This window comes from Chiloscyllium plagiosum, unplaced genomic scaffold (assembly GCF_037043375.1).
Source record: "Chiloscyllium plagiosum isolate Xiang-an unplaced genomic scaffold, Cpla_swu_hap1 HiC_scaffold_33, whole genome shotgun sequence".
Lineage (NCBI taxonomy): Eukaryota > Metazoa > Chordata > Chondrichthyes > Orectolobiformes > Hemiscylliidae > Chiloscyllium > Chiloscyllium plagiosum.
The window spans coordinates 11,143,212-11,165,910 of NW_028270171.1; the positions used below are offsets into that span (position 1 = coordinate 11,143,212).

At 47.0% G+C, this 22,699-nt stretch overlaps 1 protein-coding gene across 4 annotated transcripts in view; it reads right to left on the reverse strand.

Annotated features, from left to right (window-relative positions):
• The window catches only part of mybpc2a (myosin binding protein Ca), an 86,748-nt gene extending 69,566 nt beyond the window's left edge, over window positions 1–17,182 (reverse strand). The window contains exons 1-5 of one of the 4 annotated variants that reach the window (XM_043679656.2): window positions 17,064–17,182; window positions 5,319–5,582; window positions 5,177–5,203; window positions 1,613–1,636; window positions 1,469–1,498 (exon numbers count right to left, since the gene is read on the reverse strand). In XM_043679656.2, coding sequence (XP_043535591.2) covers window positions 1,469–1,498; window positions 1,613–1,636; window positions 5,177–5,203; window positions 5,319–5,582; window positions 17,064–17,085 — 367 coding nt within the window. In that variant the 5' untranslated portion in view covers window positions 17,086–17,182. Of the gene's footprint in view, window positions 1–1,468; window positions 1,499–1,612; window positions 1,637–5,176; window positions 5,204–5,318; window positions 5,583–11,650; window positions 11,733–12,053; window positions 12,088–17,063 lie in introns of those variants that run through there. The other 3 variants (XM_087978273.1, XM_087978272.1, XM_087978270.1) reach the window with 3 other exon arrangements.
• Window positions 17,183–22,699: the final 5,517 nt, after the last annotated feature.

Sequence of the window (22,699 nt, forward strand, 5' to 3'; positions counted from 1 at the left end):
GTCTGGGTGAGTTACTCTTCGGAGGGTCAAAGGGCCTATTTCCACACTATAGGGAATCTAATCTTCCAAAAAAAACTGAGCTGGTCTGGCAGTCTCTTGGGAGAGAAGGCAGAGTTAATGTTTCAAGTCCAGTGACCCTTCTTCAAAAGGGTGTTCTGAACTGTTTCCAGTTCACTGTTAACTCTGCTCTCCCTCCCCAGAGGCTGCCAGACCTGCTGAGTTCCTCCAGCAATTTCTGGTTTTGTTTCCAATTTTCAGCATCTGCAGTTCTTTTTCCGATCAACACAGTCTCTGTCAGACTGACAGTAATATATGGGGCGTGGGGTCAGTTGGCTAGTCAGCTGGTTTGTGATGCCAATGATGTGGTGCAATACCATGAGTGATTCTCCTTCTCAATTTCTCCCCTCACTCCCCCCAGTTGCGTCTCTCAAATGACAGAGTAGTCCTATGTTCCAGTTGGAATATAGTAGAATAGAATAGAATCCCTACAGTGTGGAAGCAGGCCATTCAGCCCATCGAATCCACACTGACCGACCGAAGACTACCCAGCCCAGATCTACTCTCCTACCCTGTCCCTGCACCCTGCATTTCCTATGGCTACACCACTTACCCTGCACTTCCTTGGACACTACAGTCAATTTCCCATGGCCAATCCACCTATCCTGCAAATCTCTGGACTGTGGGAGGAAACCGGAGCATCCGGAGGAAACCCATGCAGACGCGGGGGAAATGTGCAAACTCCACACAGACAGTCACCCATGGGGCTTCCTGATGAAGGGCGTATGCCTGAAACGTTGACTCTCCTGCTCCTCGGATGCCGCCTGACCAGCTGTGCTTTTCCAGCACCACACTCTTCGACTCTGATCTCCAACGTCTGCAGTCCTCACATTCTTCCACCCGAGGGCGGAATCAAACCCGGGTACCTGGCGCTGTGAGGCAGCAGTGCTAACCACTGAGTGGCATTACCTTTTACATGTGTCAACAATGGAAGCTCTTTCTCCCTGTCTCTACGTTCCTTCCTAGTCGGCTCCAAGAGTCCGATTGCTTCAGCAGAGAAAGACCCCCTTCAGTGCGAAAGTTGGTACTGCAGATGCTGGAGATCAGAGTCAAGATTAGAGTGGTGCTGGAAAAGCACAGCAGGTCAGGCAGCATCCGAGGAGCAGGAAAATTGACGTTTCGGGCAAAAGCACTTCATCAGGAAAGACCCCCTTCAGCCTATTGTACCTGTGTTTCAAAGAACCATCCAACTAGTTTCATTCAATGTTAATTTTCAAAAGGCAATTGGATAAATGCTTACAAATAAAAACAACAGAGCTACGGAGAAATGAGCAGAGAGAGAGAAGCAGGACACACTAAAAGACTCCTTGAAAGAGTCAGGATGGGTGCGATGGGCCAAACAGCCTTCTCTATGCTCTCCGATTCTTTCGGAGCTTGTCAAGTGAAACAAGAAAAACCTCAAAATTCTTACCATCTTCAGGAAGTTCACCACGACTCTGTTCTGCAGAGGAAAGAGAAATACAGAAGTTATTTTGACTGATCAAAAATATTAATTAAGATATTCTATACACTAAGGAACATCATGGAAATAGACAACAGCAAAATGTTGATTTACCTTCAGCAGGGGCTTTGGTGGCTGCTGGAAGTAGAAGGGGAGAATTAGTGTGGTTGCTTTTAAGTGTCTTTTTACTCACAATTTTATCCATTTTCTCCCTCTCCTCTCTCTCTCTGACTCCATGATCACACACCTTGTCCTAAGGGTACCCAATTATCTCATGTTGTGGGGGGGGGGGTGGGGGGGGGGGCAGCATGGCTAGGTCAGTTGGTAAGAGTGTTGTGTAGAATAGTGCTAACCTCATTTGGATTTGAGCACCAAATTGTTGGCTATTGTAGTTCATGGATGGCTGACAACCCCTTCTCCCCACACTGCTCGAATCAATTCTCTCTCTCTCTCTTTCTGTCTAATAGAGACAAATAACTATGGCCCTTTGTGAACTACGACTGTTTACTTTATCCAAAGGTCTGGTCAGTCAACATCAACTGAGCATCCAACATTAGAAGGTACTTCCATCACTTACTGCTACCCCCCATACATACCCTGTCATGCCACCCATATTGGCCCTAGTGGTAGGGAGGAGTGAGTGAGCTGACTGGACAATGAACTGCAACACGAACCTTGACCAAATTCCTGTTTTCCCCTTTGTGGAATTACATTAAATGCCCTCTGGATGTCAAAAAATGCATACACACAATCAAGTCAAGCAAGTTAACAGAGCATCTCAGAAAATATAGCACCATTATTCGATCATGATTTATTCCTCACAACTCTCTGTCCAGCTGATGTTAGATAAGGGCTTAGTAATGGTCTTTAATTTTTATATATACCTTCAATAATTTTAGTAGCTTCCCCATACTCTTACGTTAACAAGCAAATCCGTAGAGTGATCCGATCTAAGTCAGAGTGGGGTTCAACCCCATGGTTCCTTTTTAAGAAAATTTTGGAAAATCATCTGAAGCAGTTTCCCTCCCTGATTCTATTAAGGATCTGGGATGAAAGCCAGCAAGTGCTATCTTAAGCCCCATTGTTTTCACCAGTAACTTTTTTTCAAAACTTGTATGATATCTCCAGAACTTAGGGGCCCCAATGAATCCCAAAGGGTGTCAATAAATTACTGCTCTCATTATTGTTCTATTTTGTATTACAATTGCTGACTAATGAGTACATTGACTGGGTATCATCAAACAAAGCATTCTATTTGAGCTCTTCATCTTACAAGTGACTCACTCAATCACTTGAGGGAGAACATAAATGAGTTGACTACATGTTGAGGATGTACAGGATGTTGGGGAGGCCACTTCTGGGGTAACCCTGCTACAGGAAGGTTATTACTAAATTGGAGAGGAGGTTCAGGAAAGATTTACAAGATGTCACCAGGACTGAAAGGTTTGAGTTATAAGGAGAAGCTGGATAGATTGGGACTTTTTTTTCCATTGGAAATTAGGAGGCTGAGGGGTGACCTTATAGAATCATGAGGGCATGGATAGGGTGAATAGCAAATGTTTTTTTTTCCCCTAGGATGGGAGAGTCCAAAATACAAAGGCATATTTTAAAGATGAAAGGAGTAAGTTTTCAAAAGGGGCAATGTTTTTACACAGAGAGTGGTTTATGTGTGGAATGAACTGCCAGAGGATGTGATAGATGCAGGTACAGTTACAACATTTTAAAGACAATTGGACAGGCACGTGGATAGGAAAGGTTTCAGCAGAAATGGGCCAAATGCAGACAAATGGGATTAGTTTAGTTTGGGAAACTTGATCAGCATGGACTAGTTGGACCGAAGGGCATGTTTCTGTGCTACTGCTTCAAACGTTTGTGATTTCGAAGAAACCTGTTGTATTATAACCTGGCATTGCGTGACTTCTGACTTTGTCCAGATACAATGGTCCAGGATGCTGAATTATTTGTCTAGGCACAATGTTGGCCATCTGCAACAGGACCATTACTTTTGAAAGTTACAAGAGGGAGATTCCTTGGTAGAGTACAAATGACCTCTGGGAATCTGCTAACAATTCCAGGGGATCTCGAGAGTACATCAGGAGGTTGGACTATGCTAACATGTGCAGAGTATCTCTGGGGGTGGGTTAGTAGGTATATGAGAAAGCCCAGAGCTTACCTAGTGCTTATTAGGCACCTTTAAAAGTATATCAAGATTTATAGATGGCTCAGAGGGTGGGTCAGCATGTTAGGTTCAGAAATATTTCTGAATTCTATCCATACTGGGGGCAGGCTGAGGTTTAGTTGAAATGCCATTGGATTAGTCACACAGTGACCCAGAGACTAATGCTTTGGGGACATGGGTTTGAATTCTATTATTGCAGCTGGTGGAATTTAAATTCAATTAATAACATAGAATATAAGGCTAGCATCAAATATGATCAAAATCCATCTGGTTCTCTAATATCCTTTAGGAACGCAAAGCCTGTCATTCCTGACTGACTTGTATGTGACTCCAAACTCACAGCAACGTGACTCTTAACCACCCTCTGAAACAGCTGAGTGAGTCACTCAGTTCTGTTAGGGGCAGGCAGCAAATTAAAGGATAGCCTGATACCGAAATAATAACAACCTGCAATCACCTGGTCTAACATGATAATACACCCCATATCACTTCCCAGTATTGCAACTGAAAGATATTTGAACAGCTACAAATCTTGGAAAAATAAAGAGTCTTCATTCCAATGGAGTTGAGGGTCAATGAACATATCGATCAGCCTCAGAAGTCATGGGTTGGTTTCCCATGAAATAATTTTACACCGTGGTTCTCAGAACGTGCTACTGTGGAGCTCTACCTTCATGAACAAACCAAAAATAAGCAATCTTTACCACTTAGTAAGATGCCCAGCCTCGACCCGAAGAACGCCATGGCAGTGTGTTAAAGGATGGTAGGGGGAGGGGAGGGGGCAGAAAAGGCCTGACCGAGAATTCCAGAGTCCAGGGCCCAGGCATTGGATGGGATCTCAGGTACAGTGAGCACCATGTTGGTGAGATCAAATGGTTGTAGGTGGAAGACAACCAGACTCAGCAACACTCTGAGGGGAATCACTTTCCATGGAAAGAACACAGGAACAGGAGGAGGACATTCAGCCCCTCAAGGGGTGGCATGGAGGCTCAGTGGTTAGTACTGCTGCCTCAAGCACCAGGCACCAGGGTTCGATTCCTGCCTTGGGTGACTGTGTGGAGATTGAACATTCTCCCCGTGTCTGTGTGGGTTTCCTCCCACAGTCCAAAGGTGTGCTGTCAGGTGAATTGGCCTTGCGAAATTGCCTATAGTGTTAGATGCATTAGTCAGGTTTAAATATAGGGTAGAGGAATGGATCTGGGTGAATTATTCTTTGGAGGGTCAGTGTGGACTTATTGGGCTGAAGGGCCTGTTTCCATACTGTAGGGAATCTAATCTAATCAAGCCTATTCTGCCATCCCATCAGTGCTGAGTTTTGCTTTAACTCCTTGTCCCTGTGTGCATTCCACATCTATCAATGTCATCACCTAACAACAACTCTGACAATGTCAATCCTGAAAATTTCCAATTGTCCACCAGTATCCAGTCTTTTAGGGAGACAATTCCGGATTGTTCTACGGAGACGGTTCTATCACTTTGTTAAAGAAGCTGGTTCTTACCTGCAGTCTCTGGTTCTGCACTTTTTTCTGTAAAATAAAGAAATGCAACTGATTAATGAACGGATAATCTCAGTCAATGCACAGATCACCTGGTGCTAGCGGAATACGTCGGTGTGGCATTACCTGGCACAGCACTACATACCAGCTTCCTTCACTTGGAGCTCAAACTTCTCCTTCACCGTGCCCAGCACTGCCATATAAACAGAGTCATCCTGCTTGGCCAGGTGGTTGATGGTCAACGTGTGTTTCTTCCCCTCCGCCTTGATCGTGTACTTGGGTCCAGCGATGAGATCCTTCCCATCTTTCTGCCATTTCACCTTCACGTTCGGCTTGTCCACCTCCACCACAAACTCTGCCTTCCCACCCACCGTTCCCGTCTGGCTCTGCGGCTTCTTGGTGAAGCCAGCTGCATCGGAGAGAAGAACAGTGCGTCACCAAAAGGAAGAGATGGAAATGAGGGAGGGAGAAAGGCAGAGCGGAGAAGTGCAGAAGCAAAACACGTCGTTTTGAGCGGAAATTGAATGGTTAGAATGCAACGCGGCAGATAGGTCACATGGCCTCCAACCTAGTGACTTCCCAATATGGCCACGTAGGCCTCAAGATTGTAGTAAGGTCAATACTGCCATCCATCTTTCTAAAGGAGACAGAAGCCATGTAATCAATAGTATATAGAGACACTGGAGAGGTACAAAAATAGATTAACAGAGATGAGACTCAAACTGAAAGCTTATAAATATCAGGGAAGGTCAAACAGGCTGAAGTTTACAACAACACAAGAAATAGGAGCAGGAGACTATAAACTATTCAGTCCCACAAACCTGCGACACCCTGTTCAAGACTATATACAAGCTGAAAAGTGTGGCCCAATTAATAACAGAATCAAACACAGCCACTGAAGCTCCAGCTCTCCAGCCAGTCCAGGATAATCACCTCTGGACCTTGAAGTTACGCACCCTTTTTCACATTTGGAAAGGTGTTGCAGAGGGCTTGAGGGAAGCACAATGGGCTATAACAATAAAAAACCTGGCGGTTACTCTGATACTGAGTTATGGCGCTAAACTCTGTTTCTTGGGTTGTGCGTTTGCAAGACAAGCTGGACGTGGTCACCAGGAATTTCCAATCCCAAGAGATCTTGAGGAAAATCCCAGTAAAGGGTATTTCTTTCTCCCTCAGGAAATTGGGAAGTCCATGTTGGGAATCATTTGACAGGAAGAAGATGCAGCCATTGGACCCTAAAGCAATGCAGGGATTTGCTTAATCGCAGATTTGATGCACAGTTGAGAGAAAGGATAGACAGATCCCTCCTTTATTCTTCCCCACACCATGTCTCCAGTGTTCTCTGATATAGTTATGGCTCAAACTCAGCTTGCATTTCTTTCTTTCCAATTCTGCCCACTTCCAGCTCCTCCACCTGTCCTATATCGCTCCTGCTTTTCCATCCTATTCCACTTTGCCCCTTCATCTCTTCTCCTCATCCTTCCTCATTCCTTTTCTCAAGATAATATTTTCCTACGACAGTGACTGCATTTCACACGGAACATCCTGGCCTGTAAAGTTAGGTCTCTCTTGCCTTCTCCTCAACTTGCCTCCAATTTGTCTGCTCTCCTCCTCCAGAACTACAGGCTCCCTGTGGAGTTCTTATTGCGCAGATAATGGCATCTAGCATTACACCCCAATGTCTACATGATCCTAACTAAAGTGTGGTACCTTATCAAGTACTTTCTGAAAACCCAAGCAGTACAGTGGCTCGGTGGTTAGCACTGCTGCCTCACAGCACTCAGGACCCGGGTTTGATTCCAGCCTCTGGAATCTGTCTGTGTAGACTTTGCACGTTCTCCCAGTGTCTGCGTGGGTTTCCTCTGGGTGCTCCAGCTTCCTCCCAAGTCAAAAGATATGCAGGTGGATTTGGCATGGTAAATGTAGCATTACACGGATTGCGGTGGGATGCTGTTTGGAGGGTCAGTGTCAACTTGATGGGCTGAATAGCCTGCTTCCACACTGTAAGCATTCTATGAAATAGAGACAGGAATAGACCCTTTAAATCTGCTCCACCATCCAATCTGATTATGGCCAATCTTTGGGCTTTAACTGCGCTGTCCAACTCACAACCCATAGCCCTCAATTCCCAGAAGCTTGTCTATCCCAGCCTTAAACAGAGGTGAGGCAGTGACCTTGTGGTAATATCAGTGGATTAGTAACCCACCTTCCCAGGTTAACGCTGGGTTCAAATCCCACTAAGACAGATGGCAAAATTTGAACCCTGTAAAACCCATTTGGCTGACTAATGACATTTCAAGAAGGAAATCAATCACATAATCTGACTTACATGTGACTCTAGACCTACAGCATCCTGGCTGTCCTTTAATTACCCTCCAGTAAGAGCCCAGACGACACTTTGATCTAGAACAATTTGGGAAAGGCAACAAACATTGGCCTTGCCACTATATGACAGGCTGAGGAACATATACAATGAGTATAAAGTGCTTTAGAACATCCCGTGCTAAGAAATCGGCAAAGTAAATATTACCTTTCCTTCACTAACTCAGCTGAGACTGGGCCCAAAGAATGGCATCCTTCTGGCGAACTTCATACTCGCCACTGCCATCACCTTCTGTGCCATATGGAACCATCATCACTTGGCAGAAGGTTACAGGATTCAGCAGATGCCAACACTTCAGTGCAGCACCAACACAGTGCAACATTGTCAGAGCAGATGCCCTATAGGCTTCAGGTCGTAGGCGCAGCCTGCCCCAGGGACAGAGGAAATTTGTGTGGCCCAGTTCCAAAGAAGAGCAAGGGGCTCTGTTGGTGCTCAACCAATCCTCAAGCAACATCTCACAAACTGGTCCTTCACATCACTGCTCCTGTGTGATCCTGCAGTGCACACACCACCCTGCCACATTTTTCCATCTCAGAAATATATTTCAAAAGGAAAAGATTTTCATTTAGCATTTAGCTCACAATTGACCCTGTGTCAAAATCATGACCTGTCCTTTTGTTTTTGTGTTGCAGATTTCTCTTGAGAGCCTCTGCTCCACTCTCTGTCTGTCTGTCTGTCTCTCACTCAGTAGGACATCACATTGCAGTTGTATACTGCATTGGTGAGGCCACTTTTGGAGTGCTGTGTACAATTCTGATCTCCCTGCTATCGGAAGGACATTATTAAATTGAAGAGGGTGCAGAAAAGATTTGTCAGGATGTTACTTGGACTGGAGGTTTGACTTATCAGTATAGGAGGTTAAGGGGTGACCTTATAGAGGTGTATAAAATCATGAGGGGCATACATAAGCAAACTCCCAGGGAAGGGGAGTTCAAAACGAGAGGATATCATTTTAAAGTGAGTGGAGAAAGATTTGAAAGGAACCTGAGGGACAAAGTTTTACACGGAGGGTGGTTCATATGTGGAACGAACTGCCAGAGGAAGTGGTAGATGCAGGTGCAGTTACAATATTTAAAAGACATTTGGACAGGTACATGAATAGGAAAGGTTTAGAGGGATTTGAACTAGAAGACAGTGAGGTTTACAGATGCTGGAGATCAGAGTTGAGAGTGTGTTGCTGGAAAAGCACAGCAGGTCAGGCAGCATCCGAGGAGCAGGAGAATCGACGTTTCAGGCCGGAGCCCTTCATCAGGAATGAGGCTGGGACCCTCGGGGTGGAGAGATAAATGGGAGGGGGGGCTGGGGGAAGGTAGCTGAGAGTGCAATAGCTGGATGGAGGTGGGGGTAAAGGTGATGGGTTGGAGAGAAGGGTGGAGTGGATAGGTGGGAAGGAAGATTGACAGGTAGGACAGGTCATGAGGACGGTGCTGAGCTGGAAGGTTGGAACTGAGGTAGGGTGGGGGGAGGGGAAAATGAGGAAACTGGTGAAGTCCACATTGATGCCCTGGGGTTGAAGAGTCCCAAGGCGGAAGATGAGGCTTTCTTCCTCGAGGCATCGGGTGGTAAGGGAGATTCGATGGAGGAGACCCAGGACCTGCATGTCCTCGGCAGAGTGGGAGAGGGAGGTGAAATGTTCGGCCACATGGTGGTGGGGTTGATTGGTGCGGGTGTTCTGGAGATGTTCTCTAAAGTGCTCTGCAAGAAGGCGTCCAGTCTCCCCAATGTAGCCAAACGCAGACAAGTGGGACTAGTTTTAGGAAATTCTGTCAGCATAGACTGGATGGATCAAAGGGTCTGTTTCTGAGCTGTATAACTCTATAACTCTCACTTAATCATGCTCTCTCATCCTCTTAGTTTTTCACTCACCTAGTCACTCATTCTCTCTCTGTCCCCCTCTCTCTTTCCCTTCTCTCTCTCTCTCTCTCATACACAAGTTGTCTTGCCATACTGATAGCCAGTCGCTTGGAGGATTTACAGCTGAGCACTAGATATAAAGCTGACTCAGGAACTGAAGGGGCTCTGGGCTGCTGACTACAATCTGTCGAAGAGCAACAACTCCAGTGATTTATGGTCCCACTTTGAACACCATTTGCCAAGTCTGTCCTTATTTAAGTCAGAGACCCTTACAAATCAAATTGCAAACCAAAGAAGGAACAGATGTCAGCTTCTCTGGAAATGTGATCTTGTTACACAGTCATAACTCACAGGGCGGGACAGCCTTCAAGAAATTTTTATGGGTTTCAGGTGTCAAATCTCTGTTCTGTATCCACTGGATCACTGGTGATCCCAACCCCTGACATTTACAAATAAAGTTAAATCTCATTAAAAGCATCTCCCTTGAATATAGTTGTTGCAATTCGGTCTCGTGGAACATCTAGAATTCTGCAAACAAAGAGGTTTAAAATGTACAAGAGTCTACAGTGTAGAAACAGACCATTTGTCCTAACTGATCTATGCTATCACATACACTCCTACAAACTCCATTGAGAATCACAAAATCTTACAGCACAGTTATCCCCACTTGGCCTGTCATTCCCATCATAGATCCCGGAAGGATGTACTAATTTAGTCACTATTCCCCATGTAAGTTCAAGTAGTCTGTCCAATTGCCTTTCATAATTCCTTGCTGATTAGCACTCTAGAATATTCTCTGGTTGTACCTTCACCTCATCTCATTGGCTTTGCTCTTCCTGAAAAGTCCCTCGAAAGGGACAAAGAGGGAAGGAAGATGTCAACTGGAACAAGAAGTTTCCCTGATAGTCCAGTGAATATTCCGGAAACTTCTGAACTGTCCCAAACAGATAGCAATGGGGTCCTTTCAGTATAAAACAAAGAACATTATTTCCCGTGGCCTGTATCCATCACGTACACTGTACAGTCCAGCAGATGAGAGGCCATTCAGCCCATGAGTCTGTGCTGGCCCTCAGCAAGCAAGCCATTCATTTCCCTGCTCCATCCACACTGTCCTGGGAGTTTTACTTCCCTCAAATGCCAATAGTTTCCTTTTAAGATCATTCCTTGTCTCCACTCACTCCACCCGGACAGTGAGTGCTTAGGCATTAACACACACGTTCCATTGCGGTATCGCTTGGTCAAGACATTAAAGCCTTGTCCTGAACGCTTGCACTACCATTAGAAGCCACATGATACCAGGTCATAGTCCCACATGCTTATTTGAAATCACAAGCTTTCGGAGCGCCACCCTTTGAAGTCACTTTACCTGACAAAAGGAGTGTCACTCTAAAAGCTTGTGATTTCAAATAAACCTGTTGGACTATAGCCTGGTGTCGTGTGAATTCTGACTTTGTCCAGCCCAGTCCAATACTGGCACCTCCACATCATGATTTGTCCCATCAGTAGTTGGGAAGAGCTTTTCTTTGTCGAACTTTATCCACCTCAATCAAATCTCCGCTCAGTTCCAAGGAGAGGTTGCCCAAGTTCCTCCAACCTCACCCTGTCACTAAATTCCCGTTCCCAAGTGAAATCTCCTCTGTACGCTCTCAAGGACACTTGTACCCTCCCTGAAGTGTGGGGACCAGACCAGTTCCTTCACATAACACCAATGAAAGTTCTGAAGAATATCTAACATCCAAGTGAGTTATAATCCAACCAACAAGCTCAGATAAGTTGAGATGTTGGATCTCCCTTGGCTTAGAATCAGATGATACGCCTGTACTTGATCCCAAACAATTAATTATACTCATTAGAGGTACAGGAGGTAATGGTAAAGTCACCATAGCTTTACCAGAGCACAGGACTGCACTCTCATTAGAGAGAAATGACTGGTATTGGGGGGTTAACCTGAGGGTCACCATGCCTCAGGCAAGGGGAGAAGGCGAGTCCCTCGTGGCAACCTCAGATGGTACAGGATTGAACCCACACTGTTGGCATCACTCTGCAAACCAGCCGTCCAGCCAACTGAGCTAACCGACCTCCACCCCACCCCGCACCCCCTCCGGTTCAAGAGGAAGAGTAGAAGGAGGGGGACCCAGGTGAAAACTTCAATTCAGTGGTTAGTAATCTGAGTCAGATCTGATAGTGAAAGTAGGCAGGCAGGTCCAGCAAGCCATTGGTAAGGCAAATGGTATACTAGCCTCCACTGAACCAGTAGAACTTGCGATTTGTTTTGTATTCTTCAGAACAGTGCTCCAGGATAACCATTATGTTCATTTCCAAGTATTCCAGTCAGCCCCTTTCCCTTTCTCTATCCCCACAGCCCTGCAAAGGGTTTGCTCTCCTTGCCCCTTCTAATTTCTTTTCAAAGCCATTCATCGTTCAAGAGAGCTAGTTGGATGGTAATGCCGTGCAGGGATATAGGGAAACTGCAGATTGGCAATAGGGCCAGTGCAGGCATGATAGGTTGAATGGCCTCTTTCTGCACTGAAATTAATTCTGTTAATTGTCTCTATATCAACTGCTCTTGTTAGTAGCCCACTGCAGGTTATATAAACATTAACAACAGGAACAGGAGTAGGCTATTCAGCCCATCAAGCTCACGCTGCTCCAACAGGACCATCCTCTATCTCCAAGACTGCCCTCTCTCCAGACCCTGTCGCACCAATAGTCGAACCATTCCTTTTGTAACCTTTTCAGTGTCCTGGCTCTCTGTGCTCGAGAATGCAACAGGTTCACTGTTAGTTAGAGTACAGCAATGATAGCCCCAAACCTCAGGTCACGCACTCAGAACCCGAGAGAATGAGAAGGAAGTAACAGCGAAAGGAGAAAAAGAATGGCGTTGAAAAGAAGCAGAAAGTGAGAAAGGAAGGAAGGGCCAGAGAAATAAAAAGGGGCGCACAGACACACAGACGGGGGAGAGACAGACAGGGGGAGAGACAGACAGGGGAGACACAGATAGGGGGAGACAGACAGGGGAGAGACAGACAGGGGAGAGACAGACAGGGGGAGACAGACAGGGGAGAGACGGATAGGGGGAGACAGACGGGGAAGAGACAGATGGGGGAGACAGACAGGGGGAGACAGACAGGGGGAGACAGACAGGGGAGAAACAGATAGGGGGAGACAGACAGGGGAGAAACAGATAGGGGGAGACAGACGGGGGAGAGACAGACAGGGGGAGACAGACAGGGGGGAGACAGACAGGGGGGAGACAGACAGGGGGGAGACAGACAGGGGGAGACAGACAGGGGGAGACAGACAGGGGAGAGACAGATAGGGGGAGACAGACAGGGGAGAGACAGACAGGGGAGAGACAGATGGGGGAGACAGATGGGGGAGAGACAGATGGGGAGAGACAGACAAGGGAGAGACAGACAGGGGGAGAGACAGACAGGGGGAGAGACAGACAGGGGAGAGACAGACGGAGGAGAGACAGGCAGGTGGGGGGGGGAGATGGACGGGGGAGATAGCTGGGGGAGACAGACAGAGGGAGACAGACGGGGGAAGACAGACGGGGGAGAGATAGACAAGGGGAGAGATAAACGGGGGAGAGATAGACAGGGCAAGACAGATAAGCGGGGGGAGGGGGAGACAGATAGGGGGAGACAGACAGTGGGAGACAGATGGGGAGAGATAGACGGGGGAGACAGACAGGCGGGAGGACGAGGAGACAGACAGACAGACGGGGGTAGGGACAGACAGACAGGGAGAGACAGACAGGCGGGGAAGGGGGAGACAGATGGGGGAGAGACAGACACACGGGGGGGGAGAGATGGATGGGGTGACAGATGGGAGAGAGACAGACAGACGGGGGCAGACAGACGGGGGAGACAAATGGGGGAGAGTCAGATTGGGGGAGAGACAGATGGGGGGGGGAGACAGCTGGAGGTGGAGAGACAGACGGGGGAGGAAGAGACAGACAGGGAGGCAGATGAGGGTAAGACAAACGGAGGAGAGACAGATAGGGATGGAGACAGACTGGGGGGAGGCAGACGGGGGAAACAGATGGGGGGAGACAGATGGGGGAGACAGATGGGGGAGACAGACTGGGGTAGACAGATGGGAAGACAGATGGGGGAGACAGATGGGGGAAGACAGACAGACAGGAAGACGGACAGGGGGAGACCAACAGGGGGAGACAGACGGGGGAAGACAGATGAGGATGGAGACAGATGGAGGAGAGATAGACAGGGGGAGAGATAGACGCGAGGGGGACAGATGGGAGAGACAGACGGGGAAGAGACAGACAGCGGGGCAAGACAGACAGACGGGGGGAGTCAGACAGCAGGGCGAGACAGACAGACGGGGAAGAGACAGACAGCGGGGCAAGACAGACAGACAGGGGGAGACAGACAGCAGGGCAAGACAGACAGACGGGGGGAGACAGACAGCAGGGCAAGACAGAGAGCAATAGAGAGAAATGGGGATGGATAAAAAGGAAGAGTGAGAGAGAACAGCCTCACACAGGAGAACTCAATGTGAAATGCAGCTAAACAGAAAAGGATGAGAAGGAATACTAGAAAAGACAGGGAAAGATACAAACATGGTCAGACGGAGATAGAGGCACAGAGGGAGAGATATGGATAGAGAGAACAGAGGTGCTACGGCAATTGAGAAATCAAAGCTTGACTGGAAAGCAGGAAGAAGTGAAAAAGAAACGACGAGCATTAAAATGTTTTATGAGCCTTAAGTGTCGGCTGATGGGATTTAACTTACTGTTCCACTAAATCCTGTTAATTTATTTTCCAGTGACAGGGTGCAGAGCATGAACAAACCGCTGGGCTCGAGCCATGCAGCTAGGCTGAGGGGAATGGAGCTGGCCAACCTGTCCTATTAGGGGCAGAGACATTGGCTTAGCAGCTCCCCCTCCCCTCCCCTTCCTGTCCCTTGCCAGGGCTCAGGGGCACGCGATATAATAAAATGATACCCTGCTAAAGCCTGCCGCAGCAGCAACCGGACACCCTGGGAGACAGCTTCCAAATTTGCTCGGCAGCAGCTTTAAGATGACTTACCATGGCAGGCGCTATTTTAAGCTAATCCTCCAAGACTATCACTTTAACCCCTTGAGGCATGGTGGTGGGAGTCGGGGGGGGGGGGGTCACTAATCTAAAACTCCCTCCATCCTTCAAGGATCGTGAGGGAGAGAGCCTCATCTCCTTCAGATAAAGGAGCTGAATGGATATCAGCTTACGGAGAGTGCGAGGTCAGGTTGTACAAGGGTGGGACAGGAAGGATGAAAAGATAGAGCCTTTAAAGATCTCGGGATGTCCAAATACGTTCTGTGGCTCCTGATGCCCTTACAAAATGCAGAAAACCTGTCCATTTTCCCACAGCAAGCTCCGGAAAACTGGTGAGTGGGTATCCTGGTGATCCACAGTCCCAGCTTAACGCTGGGGGGGGGGACCAGGTTCAAATCCCACAAACCCAGCTGATGGAGCTTTAATTCAATTAGTTAAACCGGGACTTAGCAGGACTGTTGTGACGCAGTGGTTGTGCCCATTCCCCCTGGGCCAGGAGGTCTAGTCCAAGTTCCACCTTCCCCCAAGGTGTGTCAATAACATCTCTGTATGGAAAATATCTAGGAGAACTAAAACTAAGTCATGAAAATAAAATTAAATCTGGAATTATTAAAGCTTGAGAATGGTGAATCATCACCAATCGTTGTAAAATTGGTTTCGGTTTAAGATTTAGATGTCCCTTTAGTGACTCCACTCATAGCAACTTGGATGATTCTTATCTCGCTTCTGAAGTGAGGCACTCAATTCAAAGGTAATTAGGAATGAGGGGCAAATACTGGCCCAGCATTAAATGAAAGATATTCTTAAATAACATTGCTGGAGGTAAAAACATTGAGGTAGACACTGTGGTAGTATCCAGAGATGGGCAGGCTACATGGATTAGCCAGGGGAAAGGCAAGGTTACAGGATTAGGGTAGGAATGGGTCTAGGTGGAATGCTGTTTAGAGGGTCAGGATGGGCTGAATGGCCTGCTTCTCTACACTGTTGGGGTTCTATGATTCCTCCCTCACTCACCATTGAAATCTAGTGACCACGGGGTCAGGTGTGTTCACCTGAGTGAGCTGACTCTTGGCTTAACACTTCACGTGGGTACATCCCAAACAGCTCAGAGTGCAGAGAGAACAGAGGGAGGGAGGGGCAAGGGTGGAAATATTTCAGTCCAAACAGCAAGTAGGTCAATGACCGAAGGGTCTGTTTCCATGCTGCATATCTCTAAGACTCTATAAACCAAGCAAAAAGGATCAAAAAGGCAGGAATTGTTTTCCCAGCTTTCAAGGCATGGACAGATAACTCAGTACGAACAAACGGTGCTCCGCAGGTTGAGACTGGCATCAATGGGGTTCAGTGCTGACTAAAGGTACTTTTCTTCATTTGCCAATTGACTGACCCTCTGTCAGGGCAGCATTGTGGGATCTGGGTAGATAAGTTAATACTGAGGGGAGGGGATGTAGTGGGACACCTTGTTGTTGGTGGGGGTGGTGTTGGTAACTTTATCGGACTGGGAGATCAGGTCCGGTGGACGTCTGGGTACTCTTGTACATAATCGCGCGTGGGCTGTTCTCCCCCAAAACACCCTCTCCCCCCACCAAAAAAAATCGTCTCATCACTGTCTTGTAGTTTGATATTGTTAAAGGGGCATTGGACACTCTGATAGCCCTCTCTATCAGAACCTCTACCACACCGACTGCTGCGGCTCACCCTAGGGGTAATTAGGGAGGGTCGATAAATGCTGACCGCGATTGTTTCTCAAAAAAGATAGCGGAGGCTGCAACTGCCAACATACCACGCACCATCTCAAACACCCCTCAAACTCAACACCAGTCCCCACCCCTCTCATCCCAACTTACATGCCCAGATGCTATCAAATATCCCAATTTAAATCGTCTCTCCCACTTTTGAAGGGATTAGCTAAAACCACAAGTATAACATTGCTATGGGAAACCTAGTGGAAATCAGAGAAGGGAAGAAGAGGCCATTCGGCCCACGGTCTCTGTGCCAGCTCTTGGAAGGAGTGACCTAATGTCTTAACATTCCAACTGCTCCTTCAAAGACCCTTACCATTATTTTCCCCTTTGCTCTGATTCCCTTCTGAAAGTTACAACTGAATCTGGTCCCCCCCACCCCCACAAATAGCCCATCCCAGTTCACAAGAGACCCCAACCTCCTATATTGTCTGCCATCATCGAGACAGGCTGTTTTGGAAACATTGACACCGAACAGACTTCAGTTTGCAAACATGTTTAAAAGCAACATTCCCTTAACCCCTTCGGTGCCAGATTCAGTCTGCAGCTCCAGTCCTTTTTGGTGGGGGAAATGCTGTCACTGCTGGAAATTCACAAGAGAGCCTGTGAGAACTGCAAGATGCAGAATCACCTTAAAAAGGTTCCAAAACTTGCAGCAGCTCCAGAACTAATGGAATTCAAAAATGTAAACAATTCTCTTTATTGGATTTCAGATTTAATTTAAAATAACTTGCATTATTCCTGTTTTGACAAATAAGAGCACACACAAAAAGACTTGTCATGGTAAAAGTTTGCAAACTCTTTCTCTGGGGAAGTGAGGCAGCATTTCCCTGGGAGTCCTGGTTACTCACCTGGTTTCTTCGGTTCCGGCATGGTGTGTGGTCTCGGTGCTGCTCCGCTTCCACTGAGCTCCGCTCTGGGAGATAAGAGCCTTTCAGATCACAGAGAGGCTCACAGCCACTCGGTCCCCTCCCCCGGGTCCTGCTGGATGGTTGGGGCAGTCCCCTAGGGAGGGACTAGTCTCCAGAGGGATCTGTGCCAGACTCAGTGAGGATCTTGGACACAGAGAGAGACAGACAGGCAAACAGATTGATAGCATCATAGAGTCATAGAGATGTACAGCACAGAGACAGACCCTTCGGTCCAACCTGTCCATGCCGACCAGATATCCCAACCCAATCTAGTCCCACCTGCCAGCACCCGGCCCATATCCCTCCACAAACCCTTCCTATTCATATACCCATCCAGATGCCTTTTAAATGTTATAATTGTACCAGCCTCTGGCAGCTCATTCCATACACGTATACCCTCTCCGTGAAAAAGTTGCCTCTTAGGTCCCTCTTATATCTTTCCCCTCTAGTTCTGGACTCGCCGACCCCAGAGAAAAGACCTTGTCTATTTATCCTATCCATGCCCCTCATGATTTTATAAACCTCTCTAAAGTCACCGCTCAGCCTCCAACGCTCCAGGGAAAACAGCCCCAGCCTATTCAGCCTCTCCCTATAGCTCAAATCCTCCAACCCTGGCAATATCCTTGTAAATCTTTTCTGAATCCTTTCAAGTTTCACAACATCCTTCCGATAAGAAAGAGACCACGCAGTCCATCTTTCCATCACTTAGTGTCAATCTCCTACCTTTTCCTGCACTCTATTTCTATCCAAAAGATCTTTCCAATACCCCAATGAAGAGTCACCTAATCTCAAAACATCAGCTTGCTCCCTCTCCCTGGATGCTGCCTGGCCCAATGTGACTTTCAGCATTTTTTTGTTTTCAGTTCAGGTTCCAGTATCCGCAGTAATTTGCTCCAATTCCCCTCTTGAATGCCTCAATTGATCGACATTTCCAGGCAACACATCCCATTCCCTAACTACTTACTGAATGAAACATTATTCTCACATCACCCTTGCGTCATTTGCACATCACTCTATCCCTCTTACTCGCTATCCAAGCGGAAGCAATTTCTCCCTCTCTACTCTATCCAGCCTTGCACATGATTTTGAAAATCTCTAACAGATCACTCTCAGCCATCCCTTCTCTGAGGAGAACACCCGAGGAGCAACTTTTTCGCCCAGAGAGTGGTTAGTGTTGCCAGAGGAAGTGGTGGATGCGGGTACAGTTACAACATTTAAGAGACATTTGGATCAGTTCATGAATAGGAAAGGTTTAGAGAGATGGATGCCAAACGCAGGAAAATGTTTAGAGAGATGGATGCCAAACGCAGGAAAATGTTCTGAGGGAGGGTCACTTGACCTGAAATATTAATTCTGGTTTCTCTTCACAGATGCTGCCAGAGCTTTTCCAGCAATTTCTGTTTTTGTTGGAGGCAGGCAGAACTAGTTTAGTTTGGGATGATGTTCAGCATGGATGACTAGAACCGAAGGGTTGTTTCCATGCTGTATGACTCTACAGAGGCAGGGTGACAGAGATAAAATCACATCATGATTACAACACAGACGGAGGCCATTTGGCCCACTGAGACTGGGTCTGCTCTCTGGCGGTGCAATTCTCTTAAAGTCTTTCTCCCCACAACCTTGCACCTTCTCCCTCTGCACTGAATCTCAGTGTTGTTAGAGCACAGGAGGAGAACATCCAGCCCCATCTTGTCTACACTTGCTCTCCAACGGGCACTATCACCCAGTGGCATTCCCCTGCCCTCACCCTTGCCCATCATCTCTCTTCAAATATTCATCCTGTGCCCTCTGTAATGCCTCACTCATCTCTGCCCCCAATACACCTCCATGCAAGAACCCCTTCAAATCTTTGCCATTATGTTCTGGATCCTTCTAATAGATAACAATCTTATTTCCCGTTGAAAGAGAAATAGAAATTATTGGAGAAACTCAGCCTCTGTAGAGAATCAGAATTAACATTTCAATATGACTCATTTTCCAAACTGTCTTCACTGTCCCAGTTAAAGCTGCCTCTATCAGTCCCCAATCACTTGCTGCGTGAAAATCTCTCTCCGTTCATGTGCCCACTTCTTCTGACCTTTGACCTGCGTCACCTTGTTCTATACCCCTCCAACGTGGGAAATCCCTGACCTATTCTGACTGTAAATGCTACAGAAGCAGAAGCTGTTACTGTTCTGGTTTCACAATAGGATGAATACAGGATTAGGAGGAGCCCCTCAAGCCTATTCCAGGCTGGAAAAGACCTTTGGGAGTGAGAGAAGGAAATCAGTTTGTGATCCCACCTGGGGGTCTGACTGCCACTTTGGGAGGCACTGGTTCACCTGATTGAGGTTGCAGGTCGGGTAGGTGCTGTCAAAGGGACCTTGTTGAGTTATTGCTATTCATCTTGTAGATGGTACATACTGCTGCTACTAAGTGTCGGTAAATGTTTAAGGTGGTGGACATGGTGGTGATCATGTTTTGTCTCAGACAGTGTCAAGCATATGGAGTGTTGTCGGAGCTGCACCTATCCAAACAAGTGCAGAATATGATGGAACACCATCACACCAAATTAATGGAGATATCCCAGATTATAATCACAGTCCTCCAGGTGAGTCTCCCATGTAGCCTTTGTAAAAACAATGCTGTTGGTTCTGCATCTATTTAAATAGCTCCTGACAGTGAAGTACCCTCAGTCATATCAAAACCCTACTGGGAGCTCGTGTTAGGAATGTGGCTTTAAGGTTGAGTCTGTGCTGAGTTCCAGAAAATCTAAGGGTACACAAGCTTGATAGAATCTCTACAATGTGGAAACAGGCCCTTTGGCCCAAGAAGTCCACACCAACTGAAGAGTAACCCACCCAGACCCATTCCCCATATTTACCCCTGACTAATACACCAAATATACACACCCCTGAATACTATGGGGCAATTTAGCATGGCCAATTCACCCTAACCTGCACATCTTTGGACTGTGGGAGCACCCAGAGGAAGCCCACACAGACACAAGGAGAATGTGCAAACTCCACACAGACAGTCGCCCGAGGGTGGAATCAAACTCAGGTCCCTGGCGCTGAGGCAGCAGTGCTAACCACTGAGTCACCATGCTACCCATAATTTGGAACACCTATTCCTTCAGTCTCAAAATTTCCTTCAGAAATTGCTGGAGACATTCAACAGGTCTGGCAGCATCTGTACGGAGAAATCAGAGTTAACATTTCGAGTCCAGTGACCCTTGCTCAGAACTCCCCCGGTTCTGAGCTTTTCCAGCAATTTCTGTTTTTATTTCTGATTTCCAGCATCTGCAATCCTTTCGGTTTTTATTCCATCAGGCTATTCAGTTCTGAGGAAGGATGACTGGACTCGAAATGTTGACTCTGCTTCCCCCCTCCACAGATGCTGCCAGACCTGCTGAGTTCCTCCAGTAATTTCTGTTTCTGTTCCTTTAGACTGTCCTCGCTAACGTTCCATTTGCTAAAGTGAGAAATGGCGCCACCCAATGGTGCACTGGGAAAAGGCATTGTCCCCTTCAGAAGCACTCATTAACCTATCAGTGGCACATTAACAGATCACAGGCAGGTGGGGAGGAACAAGCAGCATCAGAGGAAAAGAGGGGAAAAATAAATAACCAGCAGACCATTTCCCATTACTCCACTTGCAAAGGATGTGTGTACATATGGAAGCTTGTGCATATTTAAGCAATAAAATATAGGAGCAGAATAACTGACCTGATAATCCTCATCTTTACTTTCCCAGGTTTTTTCCCATCACCCCGACTGATTAAAAACCTGTTTACCTCCGTCTCAATTTTTATGTCAAGAAGTTTGCGTGTGCAGGTCTGCTGAGTATGCACACAAAGGAATTTTGTTTTCTTCATTCATGAGACATGAGCAGCATGGGGTGGGCCAGCATTTATTGTTCATCCCTAGTTGCCCTTGAGAGGGTACAGGTGAGCTGCCATCTTGAATTAGTGTAGGTAGACCCACAGCACTGTTAGGGAGGGAGCTCCAGAATTTTGACCCAGTGCCACTGAAGGAATGGTGATATATTTCTGAGTCAAGACGATGTGTGTCTTGGAGGGGAACTGGCAGATGGTAAAAGGTTCCCATGTATCTACTATTCTTACCCTTCCAGGTAATGGAAGTCACAGGTTTGGAAGGTAACAATCTTTGGTAAATTTCTACAGTGCATCTTGTACATAGTATGAACTGCTGCTACTGAGCGTCGGTGATGGAGGGAGTGCACACTCATGAATATGGTGTCAATCAAGCAGGTTGCTTTGTTCTGGATGGTGTCATGCTTCTTGAGTGTTATTGGAGCTACACTCATCCAGGGAATTGAGGAGTATTCCATCACAGGTCCGATCTTGTAGATGTTTGACAGGCTTTGGGGAGTCAAGAGGTGAGTTAGGTCAGATCAGGGCTCCTAGCTTCTGATCTGCTCTTGTAGCTGCTGTGTTTATGTGGTGAGTTCAGTTTAGCTTCTGGTCGATGGTATTGTTTGATCAAGAGTACACTGATGGACAGTCCAGTTGTGTTGGATTTGTTTTGATTTTTTTTTACAGGACATGTCTGAGTAATTTCCCATGTTGCCGGGTAGACGTCAGTCCTGGTACAGCTTGGCTTGAAGCAGTACAATTGGAACAATGTTGGCAGGGACAGTTGTTGAATTGGGCACCACCATTCACAACAGAATGTGACAGCACAGCAGAGCCAAGATCTGATCAACGTCTGTCCAGCTGTGTGTGTGTGTGTCTGTATGTATATGTCTTTGTGTGTATATCTGTGTGTGTGTGTGCGTGCGCGCGAGTGTGAGTGTGATAGGGTGGTCAGCTCCAGAGGCAATCAAAACTGAATCTGTTCATATAGACAAAGTATCATCTTTACAGAAGAAGCCCTGACTTTTGTATTTCCTTTACATCGAGGGTCCTGCAGATGGGAACAGAACAATCATTCACTCCCTCAGCCCCTTTACTGAGAGAGTGAACTAAGGGTCAGAGAGCCAAGTGGGAAGCCATCCTGCATTTGATAGTGGCCACACTGACCAAACACTGGACTGTCTAGTACAAAACCAAACATCTGGCTCTCCCACTGTGTGTGTACATGTATACACACGTGCATGTCTGTTTATGGAAAGTGTGTGTGTGTGTGTATAAAGCTCTGTGTGGGTGTGTGAGAAGCTGTGGTTGTGTGTAAAGTGAGCAAGTGTGTGTGTGAGAGAGAGAGAAGCTGTGGGTGGGTGTGTGTCTAAAGTGTGCGAGTGTTGGTGAGTGTGTGTGTGTGTGAAGCTGTGGGTGTGTAAAGCTGTGTGTGTGTAAAGTGTGTGAGTGTGGATGTTGTGTATATAAAGCTGTGTGTAGGGGGGGTTGGTGTTTGTGTGAAGCTGTGGGTGTGTGTGGAGATATGTGTGTATGCAAAGCTGTCTGTGTGTAAAGTGTGCGAGGGTGTGTGTGTAAAGTGTACAGGTGTGGGAGTGTGTGTGTGTAAAGCTGTGGGTAAAGGTAACTCACCTGTGCAAGGGGACAAAGTAGACAGTTGGCACAAGCTAATGATGATCATTTGAACAGCAAGTTCTGGTACAAACAGTCTCTGTCTGTG